The following is an 18,582-nucleotide window of genomic DNA, read 5'->3' as shown; positions in this document are numbered from 1 at the left end:
ATATTATAAGTATGGTTAACAACAGCAAACACACACACACACACAAACACAAACACACAAACTCACCCTCCAATGATAGCCCACTCGAACGCCTATGAAGTATGAATTGTTGACGATGTTGTGATGGGACAGAGTGGCCCCTTTAGGTGCTCCCGTGGTTCCCTAGGGGTCAAAGGGCACAATACATTCATTGTTATTTAATTTCACTTATAGAGCGCCAAAACATTACACATGCCTCATGGCGTGGTCACCGGCCAATAGCGTGCCAGGACTAGAGTATGGCCGTTTCTGATTGGAGCCAAAGGTTCTGGCAGTGAACAGAGGAAAAAGATCTGCTGGTTTCCAGCCTGAGCTGCCGGGCGAAGTTCAGGCAGGGTTCACCCAGCCTACCCATGAGTAACTTGGGCATCAGATTGACCAACCACTAGATGCACCTTTTCCCATACTCTACACAACAGAGTGCCCTGGGTATGCATGATATACTGTAAACACACTGACATCTAAGCAACTGCAGAGATGTTTACCTCCACTGACTTCTACTGCTGTTGTGCATCACACACCTCGTATTGCTATCTTGTGTGAAAAGCACCAAATGAAGTCTGATTGAGTGAAGCCACCAACAAACAGTCATCCTCTAATTCTAGAATTTATAATGTACCCATTGTCAATCAATCAATTAATCAAAGTGAGAGATATACGGTAACAGATGTCCTTTACACTAAAACACCACCTTCTCTCTCTCATTTCATTCAATGGGTGCCTTTTCCAAACGTTACAATACTCCAATATAGGTATAGGTTCATAGGTGCGCAATGGACACACTGGGCACTTTGGCTAATAAATGGCCCGTATGGTCCGATGCATTGGACCGCCCAGTAGCCATTCACTGCACTTTGGATACAGGGCTCGCTAATTATCGCAGGCAGTCGGCCATAGGGTAGCCAGAAACCGATAAAGGCCTAATGGCCAACGCGTTTGCTATCCCTGCTCCTGCTGAAGAAAATATTGAAAGATGGTAAAAGTATCTATTGTGGAGTGAGATATAAAAGAGAAATATGGACTATAGGATGTCGGCTAATCTGAGGGATTTAACAAAAACAAAACCAGCTGAGTTCCTTTAACAGGGTTTATGGCCACCATTAGCCTACTTGAACTGGTGTGTCTGCTTTTGATAGCCTTTTACAGCCAATTTGGGCCATAATGCCTCTGAGTTTTACTGAGACATGAGATTGTACATTACCGGCTCACACACACACACACACACACACACACACACACACACACACACACACACACACACACACACACACACACACACACACACACACACAGAGAAAGAGTGAGGGAGAGAGAGCGAGATAAGAGATGAGAGTTCAATAGACCTTTCTGGAATCAGGTCACAGGAACAAAGTCACCTCACACTGACACACTTTTTTCACCTCCAAAACGTGAGTGGGCCTATAGAGAGAGACAGAGACACTGTGTACACACACAACTCTCTGTGGCCATTCAATTCCCTCTACAAATCTGTTCTTCACCTCGTAGCAGCAGACGTCCTTCACATTGTAAATGTATCATATCATTGCTGTCTGGCACATGTCCTAAGTCCCTGAAAAGAGATGTTGTAAAGCCCCTTCTCAAAACGAATAACTTGGATGCCGCCATGCTAAACAACTACAGGCCTATATCCAATCTACCTGGCAAAATTATTGGAAAAAGTTATCAACTAGCCACCTTCCTAACTTCAAATGGACATTTTGATTACTTCCAGTCTGGTTTTAGTTAACCTTTTGGATTATTACCACCCAGGCACCCACAAAGAAATCTGAACAAAGAACATCTGATGCTTGCGCTGTCCGTAGACTATCGACTATAAAGCCACCAGGCCATGAGGGCCACAGGTGAATGACCTCTCACTGAACTGTCAAGCTGACACGCACACATACGTCCACATGCTAGGTCACACTCTCCATGCATTAGCTACAGTAGCATCATGTAGGCCTAGTGTATAGGATTAGCTGTTGTGGGGTTGAGTATCATTTTACGTTGCAAATTGCGGGAGATGCAAATGTACTGTTTATGATGTCCTAGACACTGAAGAGCTGGCCTCACTGTTTCGTAACACACTGGATGTCTCAAAACAGAGGAGTACAGAAGTAGTGTGTGGGCAGGACAGGGCAGGCTGCCCCAGCAGGTCAATCAGCATGGTAGGAGTGGCACATACAGTAAACAAGCTGTGTGTGTGTGTGTACACACTGCCAGCTGAGCTTCTGCACACACACATACTAGTTTCATATTCAACGACGCGCGCACGCTCACGCAGGCATGCACGCTCTCTCTCTCTCTGTCACACACACACACACACACACATACACACACACAGTACATCTAAATAATGTTCCTGTTAAATCTCTCGACATCAAAGTGACAGAGAAGACAGAAGTGAAATGAATGAGAGAGCAAGTCAAGCGAAGAACATTAGGCCTAATGAAAGGAATGCAGATCGTCTCAGTTGATTAACATCACTGGATGGTGGAAAAGAGGAAATGTCTCTCGGTCTGACCAGTCGGCTCATTCCTCGCAGGCTATTAGCCTCAGTGAACCCACAGTTTCAGGACAAGCTTGGCAAGGTCATGGTCCAAATAAGGGAAAAGCTCAAGAGAAGAACTTCCTCTTTTACTAGAAACAACAAAAGCAAAAAAACTAAAAAATATATCTTCGGATAGAGGCAAGTACTGTATGGTGAAGGAGTGTGTGTCTGTGTGTGTTGTGTGTGTGTCTAATTTACATGAAATCTCAATTATTAATGCAAATGCCGAATGTGTGTGTTTAGGAGTAGGTCTGCAGCCTGTTAATGTTTGGCTCAGTTCTGTTGCCATAGTTACGGCTAATGACTTGTTAATGGCTCTGGATGGCTTGTTTACAAGGCCTTGTTTACTTGTTTAGATCTTGTCTACAAGGCAGTGTCCATTGTTTGTTTTTCACTTGTTTGTTTGTTTGTTTGTTTTTTTAACTCTTTGTACAGCGACTCTGGGTTTGGGAGAGTCACTATAGAAATGTCATTTATAATAATAATTTGATTTTATTCAGAATGACTAGTGAAGCAAAAGGGCTACTGATACTGCGCTTAGAAGTGGCATAGCCTACCGAGGTGAACTGAATGTTGATGGGGTCATCACAGCTTAGCTTCTTCTGCAGCTCATCCAGCTCTTGCATGTACTGGCTACTTCCTGCCTCGATCACCTGGCTCAGGTGGAGTGCACCTGGCTGCTCGCAGTCCGTCAGGATCACCGTTCTCAGCTCCGGCAACCTGAGGAGTGTGGAATGTTGGGATTAAATTAGTTGTTTAGATATTGTAGATTAGATTAGATAAGATTAGATTAGATTAGATTCAACTTTATTGTCACTGTGAAGAGTACAAGTAAAAAGACAACATAATGCAGTATTTACGCTGGGAACTGGAGTGTCACGTGGTAGAATTAAATCAGTAGTTTAGTCATCTAACCTGGGAATGGGGGTGTAAAATGGTGGGATTAAATTATGACTTAAGATGTTTATACTGGGAACGCGAATGTGGAATAGTGGGATTAAATTAGTAGTTTAGATGTCTATGCTGCCTAAAACTCAAGTACAGACCCATGGAATTTTTCATTGTGATCTAAGGAAGCATCCAATAAGGGTGCATTTGATTGGTCTGCCTAATACTGTTTGCAATCTAAGGTCAAAGGTCATTGGTACGTAAGAACAGTGCCATAAAAGTCCTCTGGAATTTGAGGAATTTGATGGATCAATGATGGATTATATATTTTGCATCGTGCCTGTTGAACAGAATAGAACCTATTGCCTTTGTGGTTGCACTTTCTAAACATATATTGTACGGAGGAAGGCGCTAAGCCAAAGCGCGTCTCTGCAATAAAACATGTTTATATGTAAAAGTGCTGCCTTTTTTTCTGTTCTGACTTTCTAAACATAGACAGTTCAAAACAACAGAGGAGAGAGGCAGGGTTCCCATGGAATACAGACGCACAGGCAGAGACTGGCAGATAAGGGCCATAAACATTCCAGAGTCAGACATTCTCATCCCGAGCCTTCTCAACGTGTGTGTGTGTGTGTGTGTGTGGACTGCATCGTGTCTATCTGGACTGCACAATGTCTTATCTAACCAGATCCTGCACGCTGTCTATCTGTCTACAGTATATCAGCTGTTCTTTGGGTCGGTAGGTGCAATTCAAATGTTAGCATGAAATGTCATGTTCCCACTGCCTTCCCAGATCCCATCACACATTTGCTATCGAAACGTCCATCCATGCCAATAAAGCTTTCTTGAATTGAACGGGATTGAATTGAGGTGTCTGAGATGCTTTCACTTTGTAGATCATTGTGAAACACATTCTAAATGTGGGGTGCAACTGAAGACACTCTCCCAAGGTCTCTGTGGGTAACTGCTTGTCACGTGCCACAAGTAACTAAGTAAGTATTAGTATAAGTATACCATGACCAGGGAAATGTGCTCTCTGCGTTTATCCCAATTCGTGAATTAGTGAACACACAGTGAGGTGAAGCACACACTAACCCTGACTAAGTGAGGCGTTACCGCTCAACAGTGAGGGGTTAGGTGTCTTGCTCAAGCAAGGGCTTGAAGTGCTCAAGGGCACTTCAGCCGTGGATGTGAGCGTGGGAAAGCAGTGCTCAACTACTCCCCCCCCGGCCCACATTTTTCCAACTGGTCAGGGATCGAACCGGCAACCCTTCGGCTGTTCTTCTCTCTGTGAGTACCTGACTGAGATGTGGTGACTGTAGGGAGCTGCTTAAGTCATGTTCGTCCCTCTGTGAGTAACTGCCTGTGACGTGGCCACTGTAGCTAGCTGCTTAATTAAGCGATAAGCCTCGAGAGACTGTAGTTTACACTGATTCTAGAACAGCTAAGGGGCGTTGACCTTAGCCCCCCCCCCCCCCTTAGCAAGATTTCATGAAACAAAGGCACAGCAACGAGAAATGTAACAATGTAATTCATAGATAATCACTCTTCCGCAAATAAATCTCTATCAATGACTTTTGTGCAAGTTGTGGTGCGCATTACTATAGAATGAAACGCGGTCGAGGTGTATGTTCATGTTAGGCTGGGTGAACCGTGCCTGAACTTATGGTGAAAACCAGACTATGTTCGTGTTGGATTTTAGAACATCGAACGCGAATCAGCCAATCATAATCAAGGACCCGGAACTATCCGTTTTAGAAGACGTATTCTCTCGGTGGGTGACCGCTCGGGTCACGCGGTCTCTCGGGGCGCTACCTGCTGCTCCTGATGCCGCCAGGGCCGGCCGTCTCCATGTTGGGGCAGAGCTGCTTCAGCATGTCGTAGTACCGCTGCGTCTTGAACTGGGAGGGGCACACCACAGCACTGACCCCCACCTGAGAGAGAGAGAGACAGAGAGAGAAACAGAGAGAGAGAGAGAGAGAGAGAGAGAGAGAAGAGACGAGACCGTGAGAGAGAGAGAAAGAAATAGTGAGAAAGGGAGAGAGAGAGAGAGAAAGAGAGAGATAGAAGAGGTGAGAGGTCAGTTACAGGAATAGCCTTATATATACAGTATATTAGGCAGCATTCACACTGACACTCACTCTTCACCTTCAAAAAGCAAGTATTCCAAAGAAGTGGGTGTTACACAGCAAGGTATTAATAGTGTACATGTTGTAGATAGATCGATAGATCGATAGATCGATAGATCGATAGATAGATAGATCAATAGATAGATAGATAGATAGATCGATAGATAGATCGATAGATAGATCGATAGATAGATAGATAGATACTTTATTGATCAGCAAAGGGAAATTCAAGCTTGTTGCTATGATACGGTATATTTAGCTAAATAGCCAAAACTTTGGCAGGCAGCTAAGCAATGACCCACTGCTGACAAAAATGTGACTGGGAAGTGAAAGTGGTGCTGTCTGATCAGGCCCTAAGGGTTACAAAGCTGCAGAACAGGTCTGAGCGAGTGATGTGGTGAGCTGTTTGCTGCTTTCCATCTTGTGCAGGTGTGTGTGTGTGTGTCTGTGTATGTATGTGTGTGTGTGTGTATCAGAGATGGGGGACTCGAGTCTAGTGACTTGACTCGAGTCAGACTTAAGTCGCCAGATTGAGGACTTGTGACTTGCTTGATCAACAGTGAGAAAAGACTTGACTTGACTTGGACTTGCTACTCATGACTTGAGACTTGACTTAGACTTGCATGCAATGACTCGACAAGTCATTGCTGTCTTGGTTAATTGGTGAATAATAATAATAAAAACTATTTTCGATCGGATATTTCCTGTTGCATGTGGGCGAACCTGGCAACCTCTCTACTAGGTGACGCGCCCGCCATCTACAGTAGAGCGGTCGGGGTTTAGAAGATGGAAGCTGTTACCAGTTCCCAAAATAATAACATTTGGATTTAAAGACTATTCAACTCAACAGAAGAAACGATTCGCCGAGTGCAAGGTGTGCAGCGCAAAAATATCCGACACATGCAGCACCACGTCAAATTTTATCCGCCATTTCCGACTAGGCTACACAAGAAAAGTAAGAAATGTCTCTAGCTAATTTCACATTATTTTTTAATCTAACGTTAGCTGGCAGCTAACATCCCATCTCCATCAGTCAAACGTGACAAGAGCCTACTATTTGCATCACATTAAGTTTTATCATGTTGACTTAGTTTCACATTGATCCCGCCTATCAAATAGGCTAACAGACAATTTGACTGAAATACGGTATCTGAAAATCACTCAGAGTGCGCAAATCTCCTCCAAGCGAACACATCACCTCCTCTTGCATCCATCCATAACTTTTTGCGAACAAACAAACATATACAGACAAACCAACAAACCCCGATAAAAACATAACCTCATTGGTGGAGATAAAAACTTCGAAACGGTCTTTGTCCCGACGCACATAATTGTTGACATTCTCGATAATGTCGAGGGGAAGCTGAGACAAATCATGCATGACTGCAAGTAGGCCTAGGCTATTTCTTTGCGTTGGATGAGAGTAGGCTACTCTCATGTGTGTGTGTGTGTATGTGTGTGTGTGTGTGTGTGTGTGTGTGTGTGTGTGTGTGTGTGTGTGTGTGTGTGTGTGTGATAATATGCTTCTTTCCCCCTAACAACAATATCCCCTTTCAGAGAGGAGTGGCTTTCACAAAGCATATATGCCATGTTAACTGCCAAATTGGCAAAAAGCATATCATATTAACTTCCTGTTTAACTTGTTCACACACTGAGAATGAGAGTGTGACTGCTGGCCTACAATCTATAACTGAATTCCATTATGGTTTTTGTAAGTGTCTGTACTTGCATATGGTATGTGTTATAATGTAGAGGTGTGTTTTCTTCTTTCTGCCACAGTCATCCATCAGTCCATTGTGTGTGTGGGTATGTGTGTGTGTGTGTGTGTGTGGGGGGGGGGCTGGGTCAGATCATGGGGGTTGTATGTGTGTGTGTGTGTGTGTGTACACCTACCTTCCTGAGTGCAAACTCTACTTCCTGCAGCTGATAGGCTGGGTTGACCGCCACCTGGAGAGGGGAAAGCACTGAATTTACGACATGGAGGTGGTGCATACGTCCAAAAGAGAAACATTTCTGACCTAGAGACCAGCCATAGTGACGTCTAGCAAGTCCAGCTGAACCTTGTTCATCTTGACAGCTAGAAAAGGATCACCAGCCATGTCAAGGGCTTCCTCAACAAAAAGCAGAGGGCGTTTATGGACTAAAGGCGCGTACGGGGGAGACTCAAGTAGGGCTGCTCAGTATGCGTCCCTACATTTGGACAGCACAAACTAGTTGGCGTCACCTGGGTCGGGGGGGGGGGGGGGGGGGTGTTGCTTGACGATTTGCAAGACGTGTGGAGCTTGACCTGCGCTGCGCAATGGATTGTGGGATATCTGAGGCCAAAAAAGATGCATCGATGCACGCTTGGAAATCACGCTAAACGAAGTACCCATCTAGTGAGAGCGCTTGACTTTCGGACAGTCTATTCTGACGTAACTTCCGGAAAATGCACGCTGCCCAGTGTGTGTACTTATGATTCAGACACAGCCTATTGGCTGCGTCTCAAACCGCATACTTCGCTCAGTGCACTGCTAGTGGGCACTGAGCGCTTACTTCCATTGTGCCCACTTTTTAATGGTTAGTGTTGTCCCAATATCTGCACTATATACTCAAACGAAGTATTTGAAGTGTGCAAGAAGGTGATTGAAGACACAGCCACTGTCAATCTGAAAGAGGCAAAGAAGCAAGGACCTCCTCAACAAAAAAAAGAGGGCGTTTTAAAGGGGGCGGGGGATGTCAGACTACGCTGAGGCGCGTATGGGGTGAACTCAAGGTCAAGCTGAGTTCAAGCCAAGAGGCAAAGGGGGGATACAGAGGAAGGGAAGCCAAGAGGCAAAGGGGGGGGGGGGGGGGGGGGGGGGGTACAGAGGGAGGAGAGAGCAGAAGCTGCAGGGGAACAGCATGGAGGAGGTCTGGGGGCCCCTCTCATTCGTCTTGGGAGGTCAGAGGATAAAAGCCATCACAGGCTGCAGGAGGAACTGTAGCACAGTGGAGGGGGACGTGGAGAGCAGTATAGTGGAGTGAGCAGTATAGTAGAGTGAGCAGTATAGAGGGGGACGTGGAGAGCAGTATAGTGGAGTGAGCAGTATAGTAGAGGGGGACGTGGAGAGCAGTATAGTGGAGGGGGGGGTGGAGGGGGATGTGGTGAGCAGTATAGTGGAGGGGGATGTGTGAGCAGTATAGTGGAGGGGGATGTGAGCAGTGTAATAATCAGTGTAATAATCAAACCTGCTCAACCACCTCTACAACAGGTTTGATTGCCCTGCTCCTGCTGCAATGCCCCCCCACCTAACCCGACACCTACTCCAACCTGTTCCCCAAATGCCCCCCTCACCCCCACCTCCACAATCAACTGCTGATGTGCCACTCTCCCAGAGACTATTTAATGTATGCAATGAGGAGCCAAAGCACTGAGAGAATCTCCCATAGAAATGTATGGGGTTAGTTCGTCACGCGAACATGGCACTCAACCTTTCAGACTGGGTAAACTGCAGGCGATTGGATTTCGCCCTGCAGCTCAGACTGGAAACTTCCACATGTTTCTATCCTGCTTCTGTTACAAAATCTGCGGGGACCCATCACAAACTGGCTTATCCACCTGGCTCACCCAGACTGTTAGTCTGATTGGTTGAAGGACTATCCAAATTCCTACATTTGGAGTCATTTGAACTAAGCCTGTTGATCATGCCTCTTGTGCAGTAGCAAATACAGAGCAGACTCCCCAGACTAATGTTCAATCTCAAAAGATTGAGCTGGGTCTGGTGATAGCCAGGCTAGTCACCTTTCTTACAACTGCCCCCCCCCCCCATGTCCTGGAGTTGTAACAGTGTCCTAAAACAACCACTTGGCAATGCATTATTCAAAACTAAATATTTATGCACAAGTGTTTTTCTCTAAGTCTTCACCATAGTGTATGTCCATTCATAATGAGATAGCTGCTCATGAACCAAGTGTTTCACATTCGCCAGCGCAGCTCAAACACTGATACCTGCAATCCAGAACTGAAAAAGTTACATATTTACCCCCTCACAGTTACACATTTGCCCCCATGCAGTTACACATTTGCCCCACACAGCTTGTCTGACTGGGCAGTGCCATGGCGATGCCACCTCACCAGGATGATGCCAGCCTTGGCCGTGGCGAACTGCATCAGGCTCCACTCGTAGGTGTTGGGGCCCCACATGCCCAGTCTGTCACCTCTCTTCAGCCCGAGCGCCAACAGACCCGCCGCAGCCTGGTCCACCTGTGATACATGGGGCACACACACACACACACACACATGCACGCACGCATGCATGCACGCACACGTATACACACGCAGGCACACGTATATGCACACACACACACACAAACAAACAAAGGAGAAGCATATTTAGCAGATAAGCTTCAGTAACTAATATGTCAAGCCAAGTCATGTCAAGTCATCTCAGGTCCTGTTCTCAACATCACTTTGGGTTTAGGACAACTCGCTGGACATAAACATATGGATAACTGAAGTGCATTACTGTATGAAATGACACACTTTATTCGCCCATTAAGTCTGGCGATTCTTCTACGAGCCAGCTTTGTAGGGGCCCTTCCTCAATCTAGCTGTCATCTACTTCAAACTGATTGACATTTTCAATGAACAAATACAACCACCACATGAATTTGGACCACCACTGACTGCGCTTATGTGAAGGGGAAATTATGTTTGTGTGTGTGTGTGTGTGTGTGTGTATGTGTGTGTGTGTGTGTGTGTGTGTGTAGTAGATGTGTATGTGTGCATGGATTGTGTCTACATGTGTGCATGTCTGTGCATTGAGATTTCCTGTATGTGTGAGTGTAAATGTGTCTACATGTGTGCATGTCTGTGCATTGAGAATCATGTGTGTGTGTGTGTGTATACAGTATGTGTCTGTTTGTCTGTATGTGTGTGTGTGTGTGTGTGTGTGTGTGTGTGTGTGTGTGTGTGTATGTGTGTGTGTGCTGAGATTTCACTGCTAACCAATATGCCCTTGGGAGCTGCTATGAGTTCCACAGACAGCATCCATATCCATCTATCAAAATCAGAATGTCAAACCATAATCTGATGCCTGACAAACTCCATAAACATCACTTACAGCGGTTCCAAAGAAAGGTCTCATCAATATAAACTATCAAGTCGTAACTGTCAGTGTGTGTGTTTGTCCCTCAGGTGTGACTCTGCACATGTGTCTTGGACTTTGTAATCACCATGGTCACCACTGACAGATCTATGCTCCTGCGTTGTCCCAAACGACTTAACTACTGTAACTATGACTGAATGAATGTTTAACCCCTAGCCACCCTTATGCAACACAGAAATAAAGTCTTGATGTTTTACTTCTATGGTCCCTAGGGTTGCTGATAGGGCTGCCTAATTGCTCATTTTGCTGACAGGTATTGCGATTGCAATTTGATTTGTGATATATTATTCCAGATTTCGCTTTTAGTTGGGCCTTTTCTGATTAGTTAGCATGCCTCCTGGTGAGCTTCACTCTTTGTCACACAAGGAGATTGACATGAATATAAAGTCATAGATTTTGTGATTATAAGATATCATGATCAGATTCACCATTAGGACAGAGTCGCAAGCAGCATGATCAATTGCGTTCTTTTGCGATGATTTAATTAGTCCAAATTGTCATTTTGATTAAAAAATGGATTCATTGTGCACCACTAGTTGCTGAGTGTTGAAGTCAAAACAAACCAAAGTGCAACTAGTTATCAGTAAGCAGAGTGTTCTGTCATCTGGTCCAAGTTGAAATGGAGGAAAGTTCATGACAGATTGTGATGTCAGTTGTCATACGGTGGCCTGACGACTGGACTGTGACGTTACTATTGGCTGTGATAATTCGAGAAGGAACTACAGGATCTTTGCCCTGCAAACATTCCCTGTCCACTGTCACTCTCAGGCGGATGGACGTTGTAGCTTCCTGCAATAGTGCGTGACGTACTGTATGCATCTAACTTTCAAAGATGACATGCTTTTGTTAAATCAAACTAAACGCGACGTGTCTTTGATTCTTCAATACTGGCAGTCTATCTGAATAAAAGCACTGGGACAGCATTCTGCCACTTCTAATCGGACGACCAATTCGTCATAATGCCGACATTTCATTTCAAGATTATTGAGAGATCTCTGTACACATTGCAGTCAATGGAAAACGTTCACAAAAGTTCAATCCAGTGGCCCAGCTGGCTGAGTACAGAGCAATAGCATACATGATCATGAGTTGCATGCTAAGGGAACAAAAAGGCATTTGTTAGGCTACTGCAGTTTGGATTGCAGGCACTTCCATTTTTGAAAACAACTTCAACCATGACCACATCCTTTAGCCACCAGCTAAGTCTGCTGCCAGTTTGCGATAACAGTAAAAATCAGTTGATGTGGCTGGCAAAGGCTTCCTTCCTTCTTTTTGCCTGATCCTGAGCTAAACCCTAGCCATAAACAGGATCTGAAAGTATGAGAGATGAGAGTGCTAAGGCAAAAACAACAAAACATGTCTACCATCTTCACAGTCAACGCAGGAGCCCCCACACATACCTCCCCATACACACACCCCACCCTCCAAAAGCTGACATCAACAGATTCACCGAGCGCATCATCATCATGCATCACTTCCTGTGCGACCCCTGGCTTCCTGTGCGACAGGAAGCCAGGGGTCAGCAGAGGTGCAGCACCGGACCACTCACTTCCTGCTGGAACTGGGCGAAGGTCTTCCGGATGCCGTCCTGCATGAAGACCACGGCGTCGCGGTCAGGGTACCGTTCCACGGCGGCCTGTAGGGCCTGAGCCACGGTGCAGGACCGCAAGGAGCGGGTGGACGTACCGTGGGCATAGCTGGTGGTCAGGGTGGGCTCAACGGGAGGGTAGTCCACATGGATGGCACTGGGATGGAACGGAGAGAGAGAGAGAGAGACACCGTGAAGGAGATGACGGACTCGGGCAACTTTTTGATTAGCAGTGCTGTTAGCCAATGTTCTTCAGACACGCCCCCTTTGATCATCATAATTTTGTTTTTAACTCTGGCTTCAAGGATGTATTGTATTTATGGTCATGGACGATTGCTAATCATCACTGACCATCTTAGAAGAAGAAGAAGAAGAAGAAAAAGAAGAAGAAGAAGAAGAAGAAGAAGAAGAAGAAGAAGAAGAAGAAGAAGAAGAAGAAGAAGAAGAAGAAGAAGAAGAAGAAGAAGAAGAAGAAGAAGAAGAAGAAGAAGAAGAAGAGGAAGATCCAAATTAGAACACTTGGAACTAGTCATGTGATCGCCACACAAAACGCTGAGTAAATAATCTCCATAAGATACAGGGTGCAGCTCTGAAAACATGGTGGTAATGCAGAAATCACAAATCAAGGACAAATCAAGGAAGGGAAAGAGTTGAGCAATGGGAAGGGGTTCAGTTGTAAAGACATGATGCCAAAACAAACACAGGAACACAAGAATCTGCATTAGTAAAAGTGGCGTAGACTAGGCCTACTTTCAGTATAAGTTTTCTGGAAGTTGTAGTCTTTACAGCTTTTGTTTTCAAAAGTGAGGTCAAAAAGTGAGGTCAAGAAGTGAGAGTCTCTTGCAAACCAAGATCCACATCTGCTAGCCTAATTATCCCAGCTGTTTACGCATGCGCGTTTGAGTATTGTGTATTGGCAGGGGCGTGTTAGGGTAGTAGGCTACTACCATAACTACATGGCTAGTCTTTTATAGCGTATTTCCCAAACGTATGGTTAACGGAAATGTAGTAGCTGGAAGGAGCCAAAAACCATAGGTTACAACATAAAGAAATATAGGTTGAGAGATCAAGATTAATTTCCAACAATTCGTCATCACGGTTACAGAAATTCCATCACTTTGTTGTAGGCTATAGTCCTAGTTGTGTAGTCATTCCACATATTCCATTAAAACGAGCTCGTTAAAAAGTGTTTTTGTTTGTTTGTCAGGCAGCTAAACTCCATCTGCAGTAGTCTACTCTACAGCCATAAGTTATGCAACCTATGGCTGGGGATGGGACTTGTAGTTGTAGCCATACTCAACACCATGCTTTCGTTTTCAAGTTCCTGCATAACTCTCTCTAATTGTCTGTCTTTCTACACTGGCAGCAAGTTGCGCAGAAGTAGCCTAACGCTTCTTCCAAGAAGTAGGCTATTGAAGCATGGTTCATCAGATTATTATAGCTATATTCAACATGTGCTATCAAAAAACTTTTTAGACGGGTTAGAGTGCGATGCCTGATTCCCAAGTAACGTATTGCATATCGTACCAGCTCTGCTGTCCAGAGACAAATATGTTTGTCCGTCTCGATAGACCATTGGCTTTCTTGGAAACAATAACGCCAGACCGAAGACAACCGAGAAGGATCCTCATCGACATGACTGTGGTCTCAGTGCGACGAATTTGATGCAAAATCAATCTGCGTATCCTAAACAAAAAAGTTTCAGTGAACCCTAATGAGTTTTGGTATGCCAATGTTTGAAAGTATATCCGAACGTGCAGATAAATCTTCTTTACGCATAAGGAATGTGTGCCGAAGATGCAAAGCCGTGAACTGCTCTTTCCGAGATGACTATGCGCCACAACCTACGGCGCTTTTGAGTTGCTTGAGTTTCAAGCACAGACGCTTGCTCCCCTCTATAGATTAAAAACGGAACAGTTGCCGTGGCAGTAGTCGAGTGGTCCCGTCACCCATGACCTAGTTATTATATTCATGCGTTCATGCATCGATTTGCTGAAGAATATTTTCAGCGTGTTAGAAGTTTTTGATACAAATTAAGTTTAGGCCTATTGAGTTCTATAGGTGTAGGCAAATATCTCTATCAAACTCACTCGAAACCTTACATTTCCTTAGTGAAAGCATCTTGATATTTCTGCAAAAAGTTGCCTAATTTATTTGATTTTGGCGCTTGTTTGTGTTGAATCTATTTTCACGGTTACTTAATGGGGTAATACACACACACACACACACACACACACACACACACACACACACACATTATGTACAGTCTTTGAAATAATGCATTGCATAGCCTATGAATTAACGCCCAATTTGCCTTTGCATTAATCTGTGTATGAATTGATGAACCCCTCCTTATATAATTCATTAATAATTATAATAATAAATAATTGCTCGCCAGGCAACATGACCAATGAAATAAAGGTACACTTACCTCCTGTCTTTGTCTTTATATTGATTTAGACATAATATGTTTTCATAAAAATGATATTCAGAGACGCTGAAGTGTATCTTAAGGCAGTTTGATGACTAAAATGATGTCATTATAGATAACTAAGTGTCATTTGTGCATGGCAACTAAGTGTCATTTGTGCATGGCAGCTCAATATATGTAGCCTACTTATCTCTCTCGCTCTCTCTCTCCTCACTCTGTATGTGTGTGTGTGTGTGTGTGTGTGTGTGTGTGTGTGACATGCAGCTGAGGAGAACCACTCCAGACCCTTATAAGCCCTGCATGGAATCTAGCATCGCAAACACTCACTTAGATGTCATCTATAGCTCACGTCACGCTGTTGAAAACACTTCGAGGAACTGAGGAACACCACACTGCAGAATATAGGGCACAGGTCACCTCACTGTAACCTGACCAGGGGTGTGTTTATACTTGCTAACCTGTTAGCAACTTAGTTGGTTGGCAATGGGAAATGTCTTGGGTAGCCTCTTAAAAAGTGTTCTTGGGGTGCTATGTAGAATCATTCAGGCTTTAAAGAACCCTTGGAGGTTCCTTTGATTAACAATTCAAAATGGTTTAAAGAACCATTTAGGGGTGCCATATTATTATGAAGCATGCAATGGAACCTGTAATCTTTAGTGCAGAACAAGATGATCTTGAGGATTGATCTATAGCCTACCCAAAAGGTGTTAAATTGTTACAGGGAAATTCCACAGATTTTTTTTTTTTTTGTCACGTCCATAACACCAGTAAAATGTGATGGTATGGTACATGTATGATGTGAATGATATGCAATTTGAGCATTTGCTATTTTTGGCTTAAGAATGCACAAAACAATTAATGTTATCATTCACATCATACAAATATACAGTACCAAGACATTTCATTGGCATTATGGACAAATTTCCATGGAATTGCGCTACACTGTCACAATAAGGATGTGTGTAGGCCTACTGGTCCCCTTCCCATGACTCAGCCAGTAGAATCATCATGAACATAAAGCATAAAGCTCAACGAGGAGAGAGTCATAGGGAAAGCTGTCCCACTCAAATTGATGAATGATTGAATCAAGGACAGAGTCTTTTAGGATTGAAAGAAAGAAAGAAACAAGGGCCAATTGTGAATATTCGTGAAAGAGGGGAAGAATGAAACAGAAACATTAGAGAGAGAGAGAGAGGGAGAGAGAGAGAGAACTATTCAACTATAAGTAGCCTAAACTCTCTCTCTCCCTCTCTCTTCTCTCTCTCTCAGGCATAAGGATGGACAGTGGGTGGACGCTATCCAGGATGTGTATAGCTCTGTCAGTGTGTGAGTACTTGGAGAAGGACCAACTTGGAGTCGGTGGGCTACAGCGCAACGGAGCGGCTCCCTTTGACAAAGCTCACTCAGTTGCCCAGTGCCTCCAACAATACAGTCTCTGTATAGCCTAGCCTCTCTCTGTAAAACTGGTGAAAATGCATGCAAGTTCTGAATAACTCGCTGCATGTTGTGTGTGCCCCACTGTATGGTGTGCCCACCCAAACACACAGGGCACCAGGCGAACTTTTATTTTAGGGCAGTCGCTGATTTGAAACTGTTTTTTTTTTTTTTTTTGCCAGTCTCATGTCCTGGTGGTTATCCGTTCTGCCCATGCATCATCAAACAAAACCTGACAAAAGTAGGCCTTATTGGGCCAGTGTGGATTATTAGAGGATTGTAATATGATGTGTAGGCCTACTCTTGTTTTCTTTATATTCCATATATATTTCTACAATACATCATATCTAATATGCTGATTGTCAAACAAATCAATTCCAGAGAAAACAACAGACATAGGCCTATCTCAGCTTCTGCTACTGCTAGTGTGTTTTAACAAGACTTTGGTCATGTCCGCTTGATAACTACAGTATGATAGCACCCTGCCGTGGTAGTGTTTATTCAGGCTTAGAATCAACAGCTACCCGTAGATAAAGGTGTTGCATGAAACCTCAATTTTGGTCGGAAGAAGGAGAAGAAATATCTCAGGGATGTGCAGTCTATTGCATGCAAATTGGCTTCACCAAAAATGTAGCATTGACAACTATTCACATGCTGAGACAAGCATTTTTCAGCCTACTTTAAATTGCTCAAGGGAAATCCATCACGTTTTTCCCACAAACTGAGGAGGGTCTTTCCCAGCTAAAAACCTGCTGAGGCTACTCTTCTCTAAAATTCCTTACCTCTTAATAATCCAGTTACATTCCAAACCGGTAGATGGCGACAACACTAAATGGCATCTTTTCTCATACCACAGATGAAGAAAATATAGAATCCTCATTGGTGTTTCGGATGTTGGACAGTTTCTTGAAAAACTTTTTCCAGATGCTCGTATCTGCTGTCCATATGTTGTATTATTGTTTGATGTGACACCAATTTCCACTGTTTGTTTCAGCCATGGAAGCTATTAGGTGTTCAGTGGAATCTTTTGCAGAGTTCGGTTTGTCCAACAGAGCCAACGTGAAGTTACTTTTGACTGGGACAACAGTTATTTTTTGCACTGGTAGCGACATACTCCTATTCAGCAGCAAAGACAAGAAACTCTCAGTAAGTGTTGGCTACAGTAATTTGTTTGTTGTGTTTTTCACATCATTCGGGGTTTGCAAATCTAGAAAGTTAGTTAACCTTAGCACCTTTACCCCTTCCAGTAAATGACTGATGGCATTTTGTCATTCTGATGCAATGCATCGAGTAAATTCCGTTGTATTGTTTTCTAGGCTGTTCTTCAGTTTGACACTCCTGTTACACATCTGGCGATTAGTGCTGGACGTCATATTTATGTTCTCTGTGAGAAAGATGGCATTTATTGCACCAAGTCTACCACAACAGTCCAGGTAGGTCCTTTCCACTCACCAGCAGTTTGATGCATTAAAACCTACAGTAGCCTATAGACTAAGATAACACAGACGTTCATTGCTGTTCCAGGTTCACTGCAGCCAAGTCCAAGCTAACTGCTGCAGCCTTGTAGTTACTTGTTAGTAGTATTATGTAGTATTATTAATATGCTGTCTGATTTTACAGTTATTTAAACTTTCCCTGCTGTCTTTTCACAGTTATTTATTGCTGTACATGCGATCAGAACGATTACCAATCAGTTAAGATGGCCATCATTACAAAAACCTGTTTCTGATTATGTTGTTCTTTTTTTCTGTCTTTAGGCCTCCCTCTCCAACAGCTGTCGTGGATCAAGATCCCGTTTTGCAGAGAGTGGCAGCAGACTCCGTTCTGCTCAGAGACCCGACGATTGACTCTTTCCTCTTGGCAGGGGACCTCCTCATCACTGCCTCTCAGGAGGGGGCCACACGGACCTTGAGTCTCTACAGAGTGTCGGACGGCTCCTTCTCCAAACCCGTCAGCCTCCGCAAACTAGCAGAGCACCGCGTGTCAGCCATTACTAATGCGGCACAACCACACGGAGAGGCTGAAGTGAATGTGGATGGAGGAGGCTCGTGCTCCGTGTTGAGTTGCATCTACCCCAGTGGAGGCGCCTCAGCACCAGAAGACCTGAGCGGATCTCCTGGCTGTTTCCTGCTGGAGCCGGTTCTCTTCAGCCTCCTGTTTGGGGTGGACGCTGCCCTGGTCAACTCCCCCGTGGTCCTCCTCGGCTTGCCGGACGGGCGTCTGTGCTACCTGCCCGTTCGGATCCCCACGTCGTCCACGCCGGGGGGAAAGAGGGCGGGGCTGAGAGTCCTGCACAGCCTGGAGCAGCCGGTCGCATTCGTCGGAACCTCCTCCTCCCTCCAGCCCTCCTCCTGCCGTGACCACAGGGAACGGGAGGGTGCTTGCCAAGAAGC

The 18,582-nt window shown here is 44.6% G+C and overlaps 2 protein-coding genes across 3 annotated transcripts in view; one reads left to right on the top strand and one right to left on the bottom strand.

Annotated features, from left to right (window-relative positions):
- acsf2 (acyl-CoA synthetase family member 2) overlaps positions 1-14,193 on the bottom strand; it is a 46,725-nt gene extending 32,532 nt beyond the window's left edge. Inside the window, exons 1-8 of one of the 2 annotated variants that reach the window (XM_062525903.1) lie at positions 14,100-14,182; positions 13,852-14,010; positions 12,286-12,481; positions 9,704-9,832; positions 7,501-7,554; positions 5,294-5,412; positions 3,148-3,310; positions 67-162 (exon numbers count right to left, since the gene is read on the bottom strand). In XM_062525903.1, the coding sequence (XP_062381887.1) occupies positions 67-162; positions 3,148-3,310; positions 5,294-5,412; positions 7,501-7,554; positions 9,704-9,832; positions 12,286-12,481; positions 13,852-13,961 (867 nt within the window). In that variant the 5' untranslated portion in view covers positions 13,962-14,010; positions 14,100-14,182. Of the gene's footprint in view, positions 1-66; positions 163-3,147; positions 3,311-5,293; positions 5,413-7,500; positions 7,555-9,703; positions 9,833-12,285; positions 12,482-13,851 lie in introns of both variants that reach the window. The other variant, XM_062525902.1, reaches the window with a different exon arrangement.
- A 2,917-nt stretch (positions 14,194-17,110) lies between these two features.
- The window catches only part of faap100 (FA core complex associated protein 100), a gene marked incomplete in the record, with an annotated part of 8,868 nt that continues 7,396 nt past the window's right edge, over positions 17,111-18,582 (top strand). Inside the window, 3 exon segments of the mRNA XM_062527059.1 lie at positions 17,111-17,335; positions 17,506-17,622; positions 17,947-18,499. Of these exon segments, the coding sequence (XP_062383043.1) occupies positions 17,567-17,622; positions 17,947-18,499 (609 nt within the window).

This window comes from Sardina pilchardus, chromosome 22 (genome assembly GCF_963854185.1).
Source record: "Sardina pilchardus chromosome 22, fSarPil1.1, whole genome shotgun sequence".
NCBI classification, from domain to species: domain Eukaryota; kingdom Metazoa; phylum Chordata; class Actinopteri; order Clupeiformes; family Clupeidae; genus Sardina; species Sardina pilchardus.
This window is presented reverse-complemented; position numbering and strand designations above follow the sequence as displayed.